This window comes from Notolabrus celidotus, chromosome 9 (genome assembly GCF_009762535.1).
Source record: "Notolabrus celidotus isolate fNotCel1 chromosome 9, fNotCel1.pri, whole genome shotgun sequence".
Taxonomy (NCBI): Eukaryota; Metazoa; Chordata; class Actinopteri; order Labriformes; family Labridae; genus Notolabrus; species Notolabrus celidotus.
The window spans coordinates 11,574,969-11,593,639 of record NC_048280.1 but is presented as its reverse complement, the minus strand read 5'-3'; the positions used below and the strand labels follow the sequence as shown (position 1 = coordinate 11,593,639).

Genomic DNA, 18,671 nt, shown 5'->3' with positions numbered 1-18,671 from the left:
AACCCTAACCCTAATCACAACTATAACCCTAACCCTAATCACAACCCTAACCCTAATCACAACTATAATCCTAACCCTAACCCCAACCCTAATCACAACCCTAACCCTAATCACAACCCTAACCCTAACCCTAATCACAACCCTAACCCTAATCACAACCCTAACCCTAATCACAACCCTAACCTTAATCACAACCCTAACCCTAATCACAACCCCAACCCTAATCACAACCCTAACCCTAATCACAACCCTAACCCTAATCACAACCCTAACCCTAATCACAACCCTAATCACAACCCCAACCCTAATCACAACCCTAACCCTAATCACAACCCTAACCCTAATCACAACCCTAATCACAACCCTAACCCTAACCCCATCCCTAATCACAACCCTAACCCTAACCCTAACCCTAATCACAACCCTAATCCTAATCACAACCCTAACCCTAACCCTATCCCTATCCCTAATCACAACCCTAACCCTTATCATAACCCTAGGATCAGGGTGAGAATGTTTTTGTAACAGAATAAATGCACACAATTGGGCAATTATAAGGCTTCTCAAAAAAACACTGTACGTAAAAGGGTTTTCAACACAAACCATTAGTTTTTGCAAAATTAAGGTAAAATATACGGCTACAAAATATCCTAAATTTAGACCCGTTCGGGAGTCGAAAGAGCCGGCTCTTGTTTAAATGTACATATATGTTTTATAGTCAGGGGCAGGTGTGACTGTGATTACACTAGTGTGGGAGGAGACTGAGGTGTAGAAAAGGCCAAGTGAGTTTCAACCATAAGTTGAGTGTGTGAAAGTGGGGGTCAGGGTGTCTCATCTGCTTGGATGCTGCTGCAATCACTGGACCAGCTTCACCTGTGGATCCCCTTTTGTCTGGCAGGGATCTGCTGCATGTTGTGTGAGACTCTTTTGTATCTTAGGTGGACCTGTTTCTGATACTCCTTATTTTTCCATCTGGCTCTACACTCTTCCGCCATCAGTTCTCATCCAGGTGGTAGGGGTTTATCCAACCAAAACCCTTCAGTATCTGTGCCATCTATTTCACCATTATGGGAAAATTAGAAAGAAAACCATCATATTTAATACATTAAATTTGACTCCCATTTCACAATAAAGAGAAACAAGAAGACTGTGGAGGGTTTCATGAATTTAATCATGTGTATTTGTTTTTTCATTTCCATCACTTCAATGCTCATTTGCCATGGTATAGTGATGAATAAATTTAATGCAGGGTCAGAAGTAACTGGACAGCAGTGCAATTCTAAACAGAACAAAATTAGGCCTGAAGACAGAGGACACATCATGATGACACTGATGTATGAACCATCTGCATTATCAGTAGATGATAATAATATCCAGACAGGCACAGCATTGTTAACAAACGCACTATGATGCTGATGAATGAAAAGTAAACAAACACTGTTCCAAGAAGAATGTTGTTCTGGGTGAAAATGAATTAAAGGTGCAAAAAAATTGCAATTAAGATTTTTCAGTTTTGCAGATGCACCAGTGTAGCCGTTTCCAATATTACATTAAACGCTGGTCAATCATCTAATCCTAAAGCAGCCTGTACCAGTTAACTGTTTTATTCTCAAAAACTTTTCAGCACATAACTTAAGTCTGGGGAGAAATATTTCAATAAGTCAGTGATCACCACAGTGTTACATGACCCCGTTCACTTTCACTTAAACTGTCTCAGACTTTTTATAAATATGGCAGCAGCACAAACCGAAGACGATAAAGCATCTATGCCGTTTCCTTATTTTTCTTTTCTGAATCCCATTCACACCACAAGGGCAAAGCTGTTTGAAAGGGTTACTGTTTTTTCATCAGTTATGTTTTAAAGAAAATAATACATTTTTCATTTGGATTGATCGTCTGAATCAAATGTGGGCAGGGTGAAAGGAGACATTCAATCAAAAAGAGGGGTGCAACTGGATGCTAGAAACATATGGAGGTGAAATATCAAACCAAAATACTAATAGACGATGGTACAATATAGAAAATCTGTTCTCTGATGAAAAATATAACCGCAATCACCCTTTCATTTCAGGCACATATGTAAATCCAGTAATATACATTTTTGTTAGCAGTGCTTTTGCTTAGAAATAGAGTGTCATGTATGTTATTGTTAGGTGCCTGTGAATAGATATCTATGTGGAAAAATGGCATGGAGACAAAAAACTTTCATCTGGCTGCAATGAAATGAGTCGCTCCAACACTGCCAAATGTATACAAGGGGATGGGAGGGTTACAAATCTTAAGCACTGACAAACACACACAGAAACTATATTAGTACAGTAAATGTTCATGTGTGGAAATTTCTGTTAATTCCTTGGGTCATATACTTTTGAGAGGTTTTGGCGAAACGGTCATAATGCTTTACATTTGTCTTTCAGTGCCACAATACCAAAAAAATAACATTAATCTCAAATGTGGCTTCAGGTTGACGTTTCTCTCCAATATTAATAATACATCAAGTATTTTCTCTTTTCAGTTTCAAGAAATTGTAGCATCATAGTGTTAAAACACATTAATACAATGTATATGCAAATAAACTCTAGGTTTTTCTTTTTTAACGGATTGTCCGTTCAGTGGTTTACCAGTAGATAGACTGCATTTTACCACAGTCCCCTCTGGGTTTAAGGAGTGAGCTCTCTCTCTTAATTATAAACAGGTCTTTGTTTGCCGATTACAGCAGCAGAAACTACGCTATGTTACCCTGTTTAGATAAAGGGCCGGTCCAAGTCTACAGGTCCACCTGCTGACAAATTAAGATGACATTTTAATAACATTTTTATTCTACTGCAGGTTCTAGATGTGCCATCTTTAATGACTGCTTTAGCACATCAGCCTGGTGTCAGATTACCGAACAAAAATGAAGCTGGCGACTTAACTGGACCAAGAAGTTTGACAAAACCATACTTGTAAAAATGAGTTCTCTCATATCCTTAAGAGGAGTGAAAAATGTATCCAAATAAAACAAAAATAAAACTGCTAAAAGAGAAAAACTCTAAAGTTCTTGAGAGAAATTAGGCCTTTGCATAGCAAAATGTACAACGCTGCTGCTGCTGTGATGACAGAAACAAAATATACAGGATATTTACAAATATACAGGAGGAGGAGGAGGAGGAGGAGACCATCTAGACTGTGGGGAGACACTGAGTTGAACAGGCTCTGCCATGGGCAGTTCAGGCGTCGCTCAGGTATAAGGTCAAAGTTATCACACAGTCCAGTGAAATCTGAGGCTGGTTAGCTCTAACGGAGAGTTACAGAAAACGGAGTGCACAGATGAGAAAGCGAAGGGTCATGGCAGCACAGAGATGAAGCAAACCTTTCCTGGATATTAAAGAAAGGGACGATGGAGGAGCATGACTCCTGGATGAACTGAATCATCAACGAGCTGCACACAATGCTGATCAGGGATTTTCTTTCCCTCTGATCCAAAGAGAGGGAATAATTTTGAAAGAGCAGCTTAAAGAACAGAAGGCTACTGAAATGTAGACCATCATATGACCACTACATCCCTGTCATCCCTCTTTCCCCCGTCTCCTTAGGACACAGGTCTGTGTGAGTTCATCTCCCCTGCAGTCCAAAGGCTCCTGGTCCTCTTTACACGCCATTGGCACTCATCTTGCTCTTCTGGCTCACTTCTGTTGCTGCTTTAGCCTGTTGGAAGAGGTCACAGGAGTAGGTCAAACTTCAAAATCCACTGTGAACTGGATTCAATTTAGATTACTTCATAAAGAATAATGTGAAACAAAGAGAAATCATGGGATAAAGATTGAGAGAGAGGAGTAGGATGATACAAAAGTCACTGTCTAGACATGAGCTGCAAACTGGAGTCATCACAGTAGCATGTTTTGTTTACCAGACTGCTGCATTACCAGGAGTCTCCATGATGGCTGTGACCTTAAATGCAATGTTTCTTGACTTTTCTGAACAGATGGATATTTGTGCTACACTGGCAGACCTCAGAATTCCTGAATAAGTGAGTAAAAAGTAACCTTTGCTGAGACCTCAAAGTTAACATCCATGCCTATCGGTGCTTCCTTTGCTTGGCTTTTGAAGTATTCTTAAAGTTCATTCAGTTACCTACAACAAGAAGACTTTAAAATGTATGCTGTATGCACTGGACCTCTTAAAGCCCAGGGGGAAAACAAACCATCCCAAAAATGACACCCTTGTTTGTTAGATGAACATAGGGGGATGTTTACATAGGGTAAGGGAACTTAGCTCAATGTTTACATGTAGTAAAGCACACAATATCCCATCATTGTTATATTCTTTGGAGATAAAACATCTGAAAATCTTAATATTTTCCAAATGTAAGGTGCCTTTTTGTAAATCCACATATGAACACCTTTTAATTTGTGGGATAATTAACTATAGTTTGTATCTTCTATGATTTGTCAGCATTTTTTACTGGTTTGCATGTCATAAACTCGGTGCTATAAAAATAGAAACATATTCAGTAAAAGGGTTGTCAAAAAGAGAGGAAACCATCTTTTGTTGCTTTGGTAAAATCAAGAATGTATGCCATCAAAATAACTTGAAAGTTGCTACATCTGACAGGTTCTGATAAGGTGTAGTGTCTCTTTAAATGTTGAAGATCTCTTGGAAGGTGCCCGAGTAGAAGGTCTATATTTATCAGCTATTTTTAAACCTCACAGAGTTAACTTGAGACATGCTGATCTTGCTTTGTCAGAATCATTCTGTATTTACAATGGGTTCAGATCTGTGAATGTAACACGTACAGTATATACAGTATCTAAACAGATTTCTGACCAGGTTCCATGTTCTCCTCTGCATTGCAGCACCCTCTTTTTAGGACAATACAAACTTTTCATAAGAACAGTAGCTGTGTCACACGGTGAGAGATTAGCGTGTCATGTGAGAAAGGTCCAGGAAGATCTAACTGGATTATGAAACTCTGGGTAACATTGAATCCTGTGCTGGTTTCTGTGGAGCTCACAGGATTTAGAAACAGCAGGTGCTCACCTGAAGGACTTCAGCAGGAGTCAAAGGTTTGTCTGAGATCACAGGAGCTTTGTCTCTCAACTCCTCCACCTGCAAAACAAACAATAAAAAATCAACACAAATCATCTGAATAACTGCCTCTGCATGCTTTTCTGTAAGGGTGCAGATCATTCACATGTTACAAAGGGAAAACCATGCCTCTCCACAAGCTCAACTTTTCATGAACAAAGATAACATGCCAATTGTTTAGGTGATGACTCTCTTTACAGACAATCAAAAGAAACCTAAGTTTGGAGTTTTAAGCATTTTTTCACATTTTGGGGAACATACTGTTTACTCTTTTGTTAAGCGTTAGATGAGAGGGTTGATATTGCTCTTATGTGATTATATAGATATTTGAAGCCGCAAAAAACAGCCTTTTAGCTTAGCATACCTTAGCTCAGCTCAAAGACATGAAACAAAACAGCTTGGTTACAGTGATCGATCTAAAATCCATCTCTAAAGTGAAAAAAATGAGGTCCACATTTTATTTCATGACTTTTAGAGATACTGGATTGAACTACAGAGCCAAACATTAATTGGCCTTTCCAAAATGTTGAACCATTCCCTTAAAAAGTTGAAAAATGTCTTAATCCATTTATAAATTTCTCCTTCAGTGTGTTCAAAAATTACCATATTTGTAGGGAGGCTGAATATTCGCTTTATAACAGCTCTCTATCCAAGGATGAACACCGTCTCACTTTGTAGCTGCTCTGATAGGTGACTATGAAGCCTTAAAATCAGCACCGATTACAACACAGCTGCACTATCTCTTCAGAATTAAACAAACATCTGATGTAAAATATAATGATTTAGCAGAAATCTATTCTTAGAGGCACTGATGACCCGTTTTACACTCTGTTCATCACATCGTACACTGGGGCTGTGTTTTGAGGAGAGCACTGACCTGTCTTTCTTTGATGATGATGGCAGGGTCTGCCAACATGTCTGTAGTGACTGCGTTCGAGTTCGCTCCTGCACTCTCCACTGGAGGAGGAGTACTTTTCTGAAAGAGAAACAAATAAAACATCTGATAAGAAAACAGATCCCATAAAAGACTACCTGCCTTCGGACCTCCTACATGCAGGATGATATAAGAGCTTTCTGAGTTTAACATGAGTAACTTCAGGATGTAGTTGTAGTCCAGTACAGCAGATGATGATGATTCCACATTTACTGAATAAAGCAATCGCAAATATTTAAGTGACAGCAACCACAAAGAATATTTACAAGAACTCTTTTGTTCCAAGAGCAAATAAATTATTAAATTCTTATATTGCAAAATCAAACCTAACTTTTAAATTTCAATTTTATCAAACTCAAACAAATAAATAGCGAACTGTATCATCCGCCTATCCCCCGTCCAGGGTTTAGAGGGGCTTGCATAATTTTATGACCTCAATTGTAGTATGTATGTATGTACGTATGTACATGTGTCTATGTGCATGTGTATGTATATGCACAAATATTTATATGTTTATATGTGTATACATATGTGTTCTTATGTATGTCTATGTACATATGGATATGTTTTATATTTTTATACTCCATATTTTATATTAGCTCCTTATATGAGCGACCTCATAAGATAATGAAAACATAATTTGGATTTGTAAAATTGTTCAGACTTTCAAAGACTATTCTTTGATGTTGAAAGCAGTGGTGGGTATTTTTTGGTGCTTTTTATATATTTCAGAGACTAAAACATTTATCAAGTTATGAGCAGTCAAGGCTGCTCATAATCTGTCTGACCAACAAACATTAGAATTTGTTATGAAACAGCTCATGCTCCTTGTTAAGAGATTAAACAAAATGTACCCCACATCAGCGACCTGCATACCAGCTACTTAATCAGCATGAACGTTCAGCTGAGAACAACCATAATCTGTACATTCTGTAATCTGTACAGTGAACATATGATGGTGCAGTCTGTAATATTTTAAGAAGAATGTAAAGTTCAAACCTCGAGTTTGGGAACGGGTGGGATAACTGGGGGTTTGGGTTTGAGGTCGGTCAGATACATGGCTCTGGAGAGTAGCAGCAGTGATGGAGGAACGTTCTCCTTCAAGTGAAGATCCAGCCACTGCACGGAGAACAGCACTTATTAAATATGGAACAGTGACACCATGTGAGAGCATTCATTCAATCATTTAACATATTGTGCACTCATTTTCTCCAAACAAACTAAGACAATGATTAGAAGGTAAAAATATACATGATTTGTAAAAGATCGTGTACAGCCTAACTTAGTGTCAGTAGGGGAACAATACATTTGTGAAATAAGGATTTAGTCACACGAAGCTAAAAAGCAACATTCAGCTGCTCACCTGCTGCATCTGCAGACGTAGCTGGTCAGTGGTGAGACCCAGAGACCTCATCCCACGACTACGACACGCAGCCTGCAACTCTGACACACTCATAGCTGCCACACCCTCTGCTGCGATCATCTGTGAACAGAGAGGTGAGTCAGAAAACTGTTGCACAAGTATGAGAAGTGATCCAAACTGTAGTTGTCCTAAGAAATAACTTTGTTTCTTTTTCTTCCTAAAAGGCCAAGAGTTTCTCAGCACCAGATTTCAGTCCTTGGCCTCACCTCATCGTCTGCCTTGATGGTTCTGAGTTGCAACATCAGCTGGAAACGCAGCAAGTTGTTGGTGCCGATGGGCTGCAGCTCCAGCAGTTTACACAGAGCGACAAGCTGGGGGCGCTCCAGGTGCTCCAGCGTCAGCTCGTCTTCAAACAGCTTCGAAAACCGGACAATGTCCTTTGTGGTGGGTTGCTCACCTGTGCCCCGCACCTGCCAGGAACACACAGAGTTTTATTATTCAACCTAAAGGATACAGGCCTGCACCCCTGGAAACTGATGAAATCCTGAGCTTTAATCAACTTCTTACTAGGATAAAACATGTATGCATGGGCCACCAATAACTGTAAACACATCACTTTGTCTATAACCTACCTTCTGAACATATGTGGAGAAGCGCTGCGTCTCATCTTCTGTCAGAGCTTTTGCTTTATTCCTTCGGGCCATTTCAGCGATGGTCTCTTGGAGAAACTTGGCCAATTCCAGCTTAGCCGCCAGACCCTTCTTCTGCTTCTCCTCCTGCAGGAAGGAAAGAGAGGGGACACAGGTTAGTTATTAAACGTGAAAACTTCTATTATGGAAACAGTTTGATGCATGAAAATACACATATACAGACATTGATGGCTGGTTAGTGCACTGCAGACACTGTGATCATTACATTTAGCGTTCTAATTAGTAATGAAACTTCATGAATTCAAAAATGTGTCACAAAAGAGACATACTATGAAACTGTCCTCTTAATACATGATGAAAAAACAGACCACAGAGTCAAATCCAGCAGGAAGTGTCAAATAAACATGTGACCAAAGAAATGTTTACAGCATTAGTTATATTTATTTCTTATAAAAATGTATGTGACACATTAGCTTTAAGCACAATGCTAACAGGATGGACAGGGGATCATAAAATAAACACGTTACACATCTCTTGTGTCTCCTGCCCTGATTTTGCCTCTGTACTGTAATCTACCATCAAAATATGCCTTCTTTTTTCCTTCTTATGATCAGTCAGGTTTTAAAAGGCCGCGCTGGGACCTGAGACCGTCTGTGCGGTCCAGAATCACGAGAGCATATCTGTGAACTGCTCAACCAGAAACAGTGAAGAAAATCAGAGTGGACAGGCTGACTGGACCAAGAACAGAGACCTGCTGCTTTTCTTCTACAGGAGATTAGACCTTAACAAAAGGAACTTCATATTTCTGGTTCAGTGTAATTATAAAATCAATAGACTAATTAATAAGGGGCTTTTGGAAGATCAGGTCTCGGCTTTGTGAAGGTTTGTCAAATACGGACAGCATGTTTATATTTTGCTAATCTAGCCAAGTAAATTACCCAGATTAGATAAAGTCATGTGGCTGTACAGGCGGATCTTCTTAGTTCAGCAGCCATATCTGAGGAGTTACATAATCATTATGAACTCAGTTGGGAGGTCATTCAGGCGGCAGTGTGTGTGTGTGTGGGTGTGTGTCTTTGTGTACATGAACATATACCTTTTTGGTCTCTGTCTCAAAGGTGGAGGGCAGCATCTCTGGGAAGAGCTTGAGGAAGACAGGTAGGAGGAACTCCATGAAAGGAACGATGATGAACACCATGAAGGGCACCAGACGGAAGAGGTCAGCACAGGTCCTCATCAGCTGAAATCACAAAGGGAAACTATTGAGTCAAAATGTGGACGCTACATTTGCCCAGTGTCCATGCCCTGGAACAGTTAACAGAGCCTCAGTCTTTGGAGGTGTATAGCTTAATACAGGGGTTCCCAAACTTTTCACCCTGTGACCCCCAAAAGACTTATGACCCCCACTGTCCCTCTAAGTGGTTTAATGTGGCTTCATTTAGCTGGTCTACAGATAATTAGCCTACCTATATGAGCATGTGGCTGTGTTTCCTGTGCAGTTATGAATTAACTTGCTGCTACTGATGCTTTTATCAGAAAACTCATTACATTTTCAATTTTTAAGGTTTTATTTCAAGTTTAGCTACTATTTTTGTCGATATTTTTTATTATAACGGGTAACATGTACTGTTTTTAGATAACTTTTGCCATTCAGCGCATTTTTTTGTTATTTCTATGTTCACCTCAAGTTAACAAATTCTATATAAGTAACATAAAAACCAACAAAGAGAAGAAAAAATAAATAGATACAAAAAATATACAAAAATAATAATAAAGAAATAATAATAATTAACAGTACAAACAAAAAAGAAGGTAAACATAAGAAAACACAGTAAATAAACAAAAATAGACGATAATAATAATAATGATAATAATAATAAAACATATTTTTAGATAAATATAAAAAAAAAAACATCTCACGACACCCCATTTGTGTCTCGCGACCCCCCAGGTGATCCCGACCCACACTTTGGCAACCCCTGGCTTAAGAGATACTTTACACGTGCCCTGACGCTGTGCCAGTCCTCACCTAAAATAGCCCAAATATAGATTTACCATGGCATGTGCACAACTTGGGTCACTGAGGTTGCACACACATATGCATTATGTGCACACCGATGAGACAGAGAGACATGCAGTGACAGTATGTTCTTTTCCAATGATCAACTAGGGGCTCTACTCCATGAAGAGACATCCGAGACTAGCATTGAGCTGAGAACATAAAGGCAGAGAGTTGTACTCTGTTTCAGAGGGCAGTAAAACCAAAGACTTTGAAGTTTTCCAAACACAACCAAGATTAGATCAGCGGACCAAAGCTTGGGATCACTACTTCAGAACTTGTGTAATACTGGACTGGCTTACAACACATTTCCAGAGCCAAGACTTGCAAAATAGTGGCCAATTTCACAATTACTCACAGCAATGTAAGAGTAAACATTAAGTGCACAGAATAAAACAAGGCGTTGAGTGACATTTGCTGTAGTGTCACAGTAGTTTTCCAAACCCTGTGGTATTAAAATGTATGGTACTTATATTAACAGTGCACTGGATTCTACCATATCAGGCCACAATATGTCCAGTTAAGTTAAATAAATCTTTCTGTACACATGTTTGTGTTCAACAAAGCATTATTCTCTGAGTCAGGCTTAGTCGTGTCAAAAGTCTTTGCATTGGGAGCACAATGTCCTGACATCACGCTAAGCTTGGGCTCAGGAGCAAAACAAAGTGAAAGTAGCCCAGCAGCAAGCACAATCACTTCTATTGTTTATTGATCTGGTGATTAGTTTCTTTGTTGTTTGGACTCTAAAAATGTAAACAAAGAAACATTTAAATAACATCAAAATGAAGATACTCTTCTGCAGCTGATGATTGCATCTTTAAATGTCGAGTTGTGTCCTTAAATGAATCCTGAATCAAGAGGTATTTGGTTTGCAATCATCTGAGAACAAACAGAGCAGATAATCCTGATAGCAGACGTTCAGGCTTCAGTAGAAAACAACCTAAAGGACTCATAGATCATGTCTCTGTCAATACAATAAGAAGATGGACACACTGATGGTCTGTCTCACTGCTGCACTGCACGGTTGCGAGCATGCTGTTGCAGGGATGGTATTACGACATAGGGAACACACTGTACACATTCCTTATTGACATGTAAAGATGTAAAACGTACAAAGGGATCATTCAAGTCATAAATAATGCCCTGCTGATTTACTGGTGACAACCTGGAGGTAGAGTAACAGCGGACAGCCACTGTTAGAGAGGGAAGTCCTCTGTGAGGGCAAAAAGTTCACTAGACGATTGTAAAGGAGCGTGACAGAAACGCTGCTGTGACCTGAGGGCAACGTGAGAATACTGACACAAGAGAGCGGGACAGTGAGGGAAGATTTAAAATCTATCTGTGTGAGGAGGGATAAGGAAAGAGTTTGGTCATGAAAAACTCAGGTAGCTCTGTCTTCATGTGAAGCAGTCAAAGGTCTGTGTGTGCAGATTTACTCTCAGGCACATCAGACGTACACTACCAGACAAAAGTTTGGAAACACCTTCTGATTCAATGGTTTTTATTTATTTCAATTATTTGAAACACTGTAGATTAGTACTGAAGGCATCAAACCTATGAAAGAACATATACAGAATTATTTAATTAACAAAAAAGTGTTAAACAAACCAGAATATGTTTTATATTTTAGATTCTGTAAAGTAGCCCCCTTTTTCCTTCATGACAGCTTTGCACACTCTTGGTATTCTCTCAGTCTGCTTCATGAAGTGGTTTCTTGGAATGGTTTCTAATTAACATGAGCCTTGTCAAGAGTTCATTTGTAGAAGGACTTCTTAATGTGTTTGAGACCATCAGTTGTGTTGTTCAGAGGTAGTATTTGACTACTGTTGTAATCCATATGATGGCAAAACCATATTATTTCATAGTTTTGATGTCTTCGGTATTAATCTACAGTGTTTCAAATAATTAAAATAAATAAAAAACATTGAATGAGAAGGTGTCCAAACTTTTGACTGGTAGTGAACATACTGACATGATAATGGTTTCACTGAAAGGTGTAGGCTTTGTTTTTAAGCGGGATTAAAAATGTGGTTTTTGTTTGAATTATTTCAAAGTCAAACCTTTGGATATACTTTCCTTCAGCTTTGATTATTTCTTCTGGTTGGATATATCAGAACTGCAATTGTCTGGTGAATATGTAAAATTGTATACGTTTGTGCTGCAGCTAATACATGTTTTCGTCATTAAGTGATGTTTTAATTCATGAATGTTAATTTTAAACAAATGGGAAGCTAGTTTAACTCAGTTGGTGCCGTACAGAGGTGATAGTCAACAGCAAAACTTTGCCCCACCCTTCTCCCACAAATTTTCAATAAAAAGCAAAAAGCTGAAGGACTTGAGTGGCATGCTTTTATAAAATACTGAACATTTCTGATGCGCTGGGTTTAAGCAAAGGGCAAAAGGACTCCTTGTTTGTGTTGTACTGACACGTTGTGTTCTCATCTCACACCACTGCATTTTTTGTTTTCAGTGCCCATTTAGGCTTGGTACTTCATAATGCATGACAATGATGTAATGACAATAAATCATCTAAACCCCTTTGCCTGACACTGCAGGGATTACAGCTAAATATAAGTCAATCTTAAAACAGTCAACGGACCAAACACTGTTAATCCATATCATGCATATTTAGCTTCTCTTACCCGCCTCCTCTCCCTGCGAGAGAGCAGTTGTCCGTGTAGCAGCCTCCACACCATCCTGCCTGCGATCTTGATGTCAATACCAAGTAACCTGAAGCCATTGTAGTAATGCTTCAACTCATCCACAATCCTGAGATAAATAGACTTTTTCGCCACCGCCCGCTCCTGCACGGGTGGTACAGCAGCCGCTGTGGCGGTGGCAGCGGTGGTGGTGGAGGTTGTGGATGTTGGAGCAGGAGCTGTCGGAGGTTGTGACTGGGCCGCGGCAGCATTAGAGTCCGTTTTTGAAGCATCCTGTGAGGCGGCTGGTGAGGCTTTAATGTCATCCTGCTTTATGTCCTGGAGCCAAACACCTGAGCTGTGTAGAGAGCGAGCGAGCAGGGCGGAGTTGTGATTACGGCTGAGGGTGTGGCCTCGGTAACAGTGGGGGTAGCCATGACGGGAGTGCCTGAGCGTGAGTAAGGACGAGCTGTGGCGAGGAGGGTCTATGTGGAGATACGCTTTGGAAGATAGCGACGAGCAGCTTTGCCTCTTGGATAACAAATATGAACCCCTGTAGACACAGACCAGAAAAACTGGTTAGTTATGACATAATATCCTGCAGGGAACAGTTGGCAGGAAAAGTAAGAAGTATGAGAAAATGCTTCAATGTGAGGTTGATTGGGTGAGCGTTACTTGTCATACTGGTAGCTGTTTACACACCCCCTCTGCCAACCCGACTACTGCCATAGCCAGACTCCAGGCAGACCACCAGAGTGCCCTCTTCCTGATCTCCAGGGACTTCAACCATGTATTTTCTACATAGCTTATTTTGTCTTCTGTACTTGTACAGTCATTATTTTCATTGTATTTGTATTAATATCTTATTAAGTACTTTCTTCTATTAACATTATTTGATATTCTTACTTGTTTTGTATAGGAGCAACTTTAATGACTGAATTTCCCCACCGAATAAATAAAGTATTTCTGATTCTGATTGTATCAGATTTCAAAATGAACCGGTGAATAAACTGCAAATAAAGAGTGAAGATTTCTAAAACAGCTTCTCATGTTTCAACGGCAAAAGTGCATCAATTAGTCCACTACAAAACCTTTACTGTGAACTATTTCAATAATTGATTCATGATTTGAAGAATTTCTTTAAAACACAATATCCCACACTCTCTCAAATGTGCATATATATATATATATATATATATATATATATATATATATAGGAATTTAATGTTTGGCTTTTTTTTCTTCTGAAGATTATCTTTACTGTCAGCTGACCTGTTGATTATATTTTCAGTTGAATCAGATCTCGAGTTTGTTTATAAAGACAGCTTTAAAAATCTTTGTTTTGTTTGACATTTGTTGAAAAGTCTAAAATGCATTACAGCACTAACAAAACAAGTATGTTGACATGAAAAGCAAATGATTGTTAAGTTTGCTTGATGTGTTTTCTGATGATCAAGTCAACATCTCTACTCCATAAACACAGATAACTTACTGAAATAAACATGTGTGTATTCTGATACAGGTATTCGTTTGCTCCTCTTTGGCTTTAAAATACTCAGCAGGTCTCCCCTCAGTAGAACTCTGGCTTTCAGTGTGAGAGGCTCAGTTTTATCTGCATGTTCAACAGCAAGCAACAAAACTATCCCACCTGGTTGCATAACATGTTCCTCTTTTGTCTCTGTTTCTGTAATGATTAACTTGCTGTGTAGGTAAAGTACCACCTGTGCAGTGTGAGCATCAGTGATGTGTTCACAAGTCAATAAAACCAAACCACTCTACAGGCAGTGACAGTTGAAAGCTGTGCTGTGAGTTTAAGAGGACATGGTCAGCAGAACTACTTTTTACGTAACTTCTAAAGAATAAAACCAAAGACACTCAAGTTTTCTATCTGGATACATCCACAAACAAACAAGCAAACATCTCTCCCTGAAAAACAAGCATGTTTGTGCTTTAACAGGCAGGAATCTTAACTTGTAGTAAAGGACCGGGGTTCAAGTCTTTGCTGGGACTCTAAAGGCGACTTCGAATCCAGTTTTCAGCTGCAGAGACTTTAGCATGCATGGCACACGATGTATGTGATCACTTAATATGCTGGCATTGATACAAGAGATTCAAAAGCTTAACGTATAGCTGAAATCAGCGAGATCTGCCAGAGGGTGAAGGATGACCTTTACATTTTTACTTATACTTGTATTGGAGTTTTAATTTTTCCTTTCCTTTCCTTTTTTCCTCTCCTACACTGTATTTCAGTACATGTTATTTTATGTGTCAATATTATAATTCACCCAGATCACAGGTTTTCTTTGCATTTCGTCAAAAATAATAATTCAGTCCAGGACACACCTGATAGGAATGGCAGTACATAGCATGGTTAAGTCTGACTACACAGCCGTGTTAATGTTATCATGGTTTATGTAGCCAAACTTAAACGTAATGCTGAGTTTAAGTTGGGTAACAATATGACTACTGTACCTGAAGCGTCATGAGTAATGTCTGTTTTTACGCCCCTAAGCTTTGGAACCCTCTGCCTCTGGACATTAAAACGGCGAGCTCTCTGGGTGTTTTTAAAAGGAAACTTAAGACTTACCTTTTTATTAATTTGGAGCAATTTATTTTAGCCCTGGACTGCAATGTTATTTTTAATATTTCAATTATTATTTGAATCATTACTATTTTAATCATTGTTTTAACATTTATTTATCTTATTTATTATTATTTATTTATCTATTTATTTCTTGTCTTCATCTGATCTTGTTAACGCCACCTTATTTTTAACTTTTCTTTCCACTATCACTTATTTTATTAATTTAACTGTATTGATTGTATTTTATTTCTAAGTACTTTATTTATAATCATGCCTTTTATAATTTTACCATTGCTGTTGCATGTTTTTATGTATGAAAGGTGCTTTATAAATAAAGTTGAGTTGAGATGAGAATGTAGGTAAGTGAGGTAAATGAGCTGCCTGGTGGTCTTGGTTGATCACTTCTGAGTATTGCATCATCAGTAGAAACCAGTCCCTGTGTTTACCCAGTGTCTTGAGTCATAATGGGTTACACTGACTAGGCTCCACTGTAGCAGACACGATGTAAACAAAGACAGCCTGTTGCCTTTAACTCTCCTAAAACAAAACAGAAAAGTCACCCTCGCCTGTAATTACTCTTACTGGTCTTTGTGTAGAGAACCTGTTATACATCTAATTAAACTTAGAAGGAAACTACATGCTTTACATCAGGGTTCCCAAACTTTTCAGCCTGTGACCCCCAAAATATAGGTGCCAAAGACTCACGACCCCCTCTGTCCCTCAAAGTGATTTTATATGGCTTCATTTAGCTGGTCTGCAGAAAATTAGCTAAGCTATACGAGGCTGTGTTTCCTGTGCTATTATAAATAAACCTACTGATACTATTGCTTTTGATAATTAACTGTTCACTAACCCTAAACTTAGGAGTCATCTGGCAAAAAGAAAGGCAGAAAACTCATTACATTTTGTATTTTCATGGTTTTTATTTCAAGTTCAGCCACTATTTTTGTAGATATTTTTTACTTTAATGTGTAAAATGTACTAATTTAGATAACTTTCTGGAAGACAGACCCCTTATTTGTGTCTAGTCTTCTTTTTACTTCATGGTGTATTCAAGTGTAGCCATGTGCTGATTACATACCTTGAACGTGTGACTGCAAGGAGCACCTGGTGACTAAACACGGCCATTGCAGGGGAAGATTGCAGTATCCTGTTGAACACACATGTGAAGGGAGAGAGGGGAAGAGAGAGAGAGAGAGAGAGAGAGAGAGAGAGAGAGAGAGAGAGAGAGAGAGCGTGCAGGTGTCTGGTTACAGTCTGTCGTATGGTGCAGCAACAGGCTGATTGGAGGAATACAAAAAGCACAGGACGTCCAACTTACTGTCCGACCATAAAACACACACATCTACTAAAGTGGAAATAACAGAAACTATACTTTGATTGCTATGAATGATGACAATGTGACATTAATGTGAACCCAGCAGAACAGAGCCTTCACGTTAGCCAAATATTATGTAACAACACATCGGCAGCCGGGAGGATTCACGTTACTGGTCTGACAGATATCACCTAACCACCGTGTCCATGTGACACTAAAGGACTCAGTTCTCCAGAAAGACAAATATATAATAAATCAGAAGAAGACATGAGGGAATACAATCATAGATGTTGCACGCTAGCTTCCCTTAATGCTTACGTTTAAAATATAATTTCCCCACTTGTTCCCGAAGAAGATCCTGCTCTGTCCTGCTGCTGGCCTCTGTCAGTACATGAAGTCTTGTAACTATTCTATTGATGTATGTACTTCTTTGGTGCATCTTCTTTTGTCTTCCCTCTATACTCTGCTTTAAGGACTGAGATTACTATGCACCCCAACAGCTATGATCCACAGTACGAGCAGACTGACCACCCTGTTATCATGTTGATGTAAATCTTTCAACACTGTCCCTCTTAAGTACTGTGAACATATTGCCTCTTTGTGTACAAAAATTTAATAAACAAAACTGTTAAATTAAAAAAAGGGGACGTCACTTAAGAGCTAGCCTCAGGAGGAAATCCGGAACATTTGGCTATTTCCCCCAATATACAGCTTCTAATACACCATGCAAATCAAAGAAGACAAATACAATGAAATAACTATCAAATATGATCAGTCAAAAAACCTCTGACACTAACAGGTTGGTACATTATTAGCTGAATGTTAGCATGTTCACTACAAGCTAGCCTTCACTAGCCGGTTAGCTAGGCTATGCTAAGTCCTCAAATGACGAACTCACCTCCAGCCTCAATGACGGAGCTATGGCTGCCGCTGCTGACTGGGCGTAGTTAAGGCTTCTCGGTAAGACGTGAATAAAGTAATCCATCCACAGATATCGCTGGAGGTAAACGGGAGTGTCGAGAGTAAGGGTTGACGTGGTGATAAACCCATTTACAGAGAGTTAACACTTTAAATCAGCCTCGAGGTTCGTCGTGTTTCAGATCCGTCTCCTCGGCTCGTGCAGCCCTCGCAGGCAGCTGCACTGAAACGTCAGTCTGAACATGCGTGAATGTTGTCTGCGTACTCACCGAAGATCGTGCCTGCAGGAAGATGAGCTGCTCGTCGAGTGAAAAATCAGTCAGTAGTAGAGCACCAAAAGCATACACATTTCGCTATTATTTTACCTCAGGGGATTTTAGATTTTTAGATTTTTATTTTAGAGCTTTTTATAGCTTACTGTACTCCTCCTCATACTGCCCATTTGTGGTGCAGTTACAGAAGAGCTAAAATGAAAAAGCTTCAGGTAGATATAATGATGCATATCGAATTTTCCTTAAACTACCAAGATGGAACAGTGCAATTTTTATGTTTGTATCAAAAAATGTCCTTAAATTTCATGCTGAGAAATTGGATGTATAAATGTATATGTCGACTAGCTGATTCAGAAGATGAAATTGTAAGGGAGCTCACTCAGCCCACATAAAGTTCTTGCTTTTGGAAAAATTGGAACAAATGCCTTTTTATGCTCTAATCAAAATGAATGTGTAAACTGTTGTCGTATGATCTTTTTATTTCTTGATGGACATGTTTTTTACTTGTTTTTAGTCTTTTATATTACTCTTGTGCTGATATGGACCTATGGGTCTGAAATAAAGTCTATCTATCTATCTATCTATCTATCTATCTATCTATCTATCTATCTATCTATCTATCTATCTATCTATCTATCTATCTATGTATCTCATTTTAATCTTGGAATCCAGTTAAATTATTCATAGATTTATTTATTTATTGAATTGTTAGAATAGATAACATTTCAACTCACTGTTTTCAGACAGCAGTGCACTCTTCAAGAATCAAGAAATCTTTATTGCCAAGTGAGCTTGCACACAAAAGGAATTTGACATGGTGAATGGAACACTGGTACTTAACAACCAGACAGTAAAGACAATAAATAT

The 18,671-nt window shown here is 38.9% G+C and overlaps 1 protein-coding gene across 1 annotated transcript; it reads right to left on the bottom strand.

The window, feature by feature from the left end:
• Positions 1-1,152: 1,152 nt before the first annotated feature.
• letm2 (leucine zipper-EF-hand containing transmembrane protein 2) lies at positions 1,153-17,783 on the bottom strand. The gene is made up of 11 exons (XM_034691317.1): positions 17,513-17,783; positions 16,378-16,446; positions 12,716-13,265; positions 9,111-9,254; positions 7,997-8,140; positions 7,631-7,834; positions 7,365-7,484; positions 7,001-7,120; positions 5,945-6,043; positions 5,020-5,088; positions 1,153-3,687 (listed from the first exon to the last, which is right to left on the bottom strand). The coding sequence occupies exons 2-11, from the start codon at positions 16,422-16,424 to the stop codon at positions 3,631-3,633; spliced, it is 1,554 nt and encodes a 517-aa protein (XP_034547208.1). The 5' UTR covers positions 16,425-16,446; positions 17,513-17,783; the 3' UTR covers positions 1,153-3,630.
• Positions 17,784-18,671: the final 888 nt, after the last annotated feature.

Excerpts from the sequence above, each read along its gene's own strand:
- letm2 (XM_034691317.1), bottom strand. The coding sequence starts at position 16,424 with ATGGCCGTGTTTAGTCACCAGGTGCTCCTTGCAGTCACACGTTCAAG. Across the intron at positions 7,485-7,630 it reads CCATCAAGGCAGACGATGAG|ATGATCGCAGCAGAGGGTGT; the intron begins GTGAGGCCAAGG and ends CTCTGTTCACAG. Across the intron at positions 7,121-7,364 it reads TACGTCTGCAGATGCAGCAG|TGGCTGGATCTTCACTTGAA; the intron begins GTGAGCAGCTGA and ends TTCTCCGTGCAG.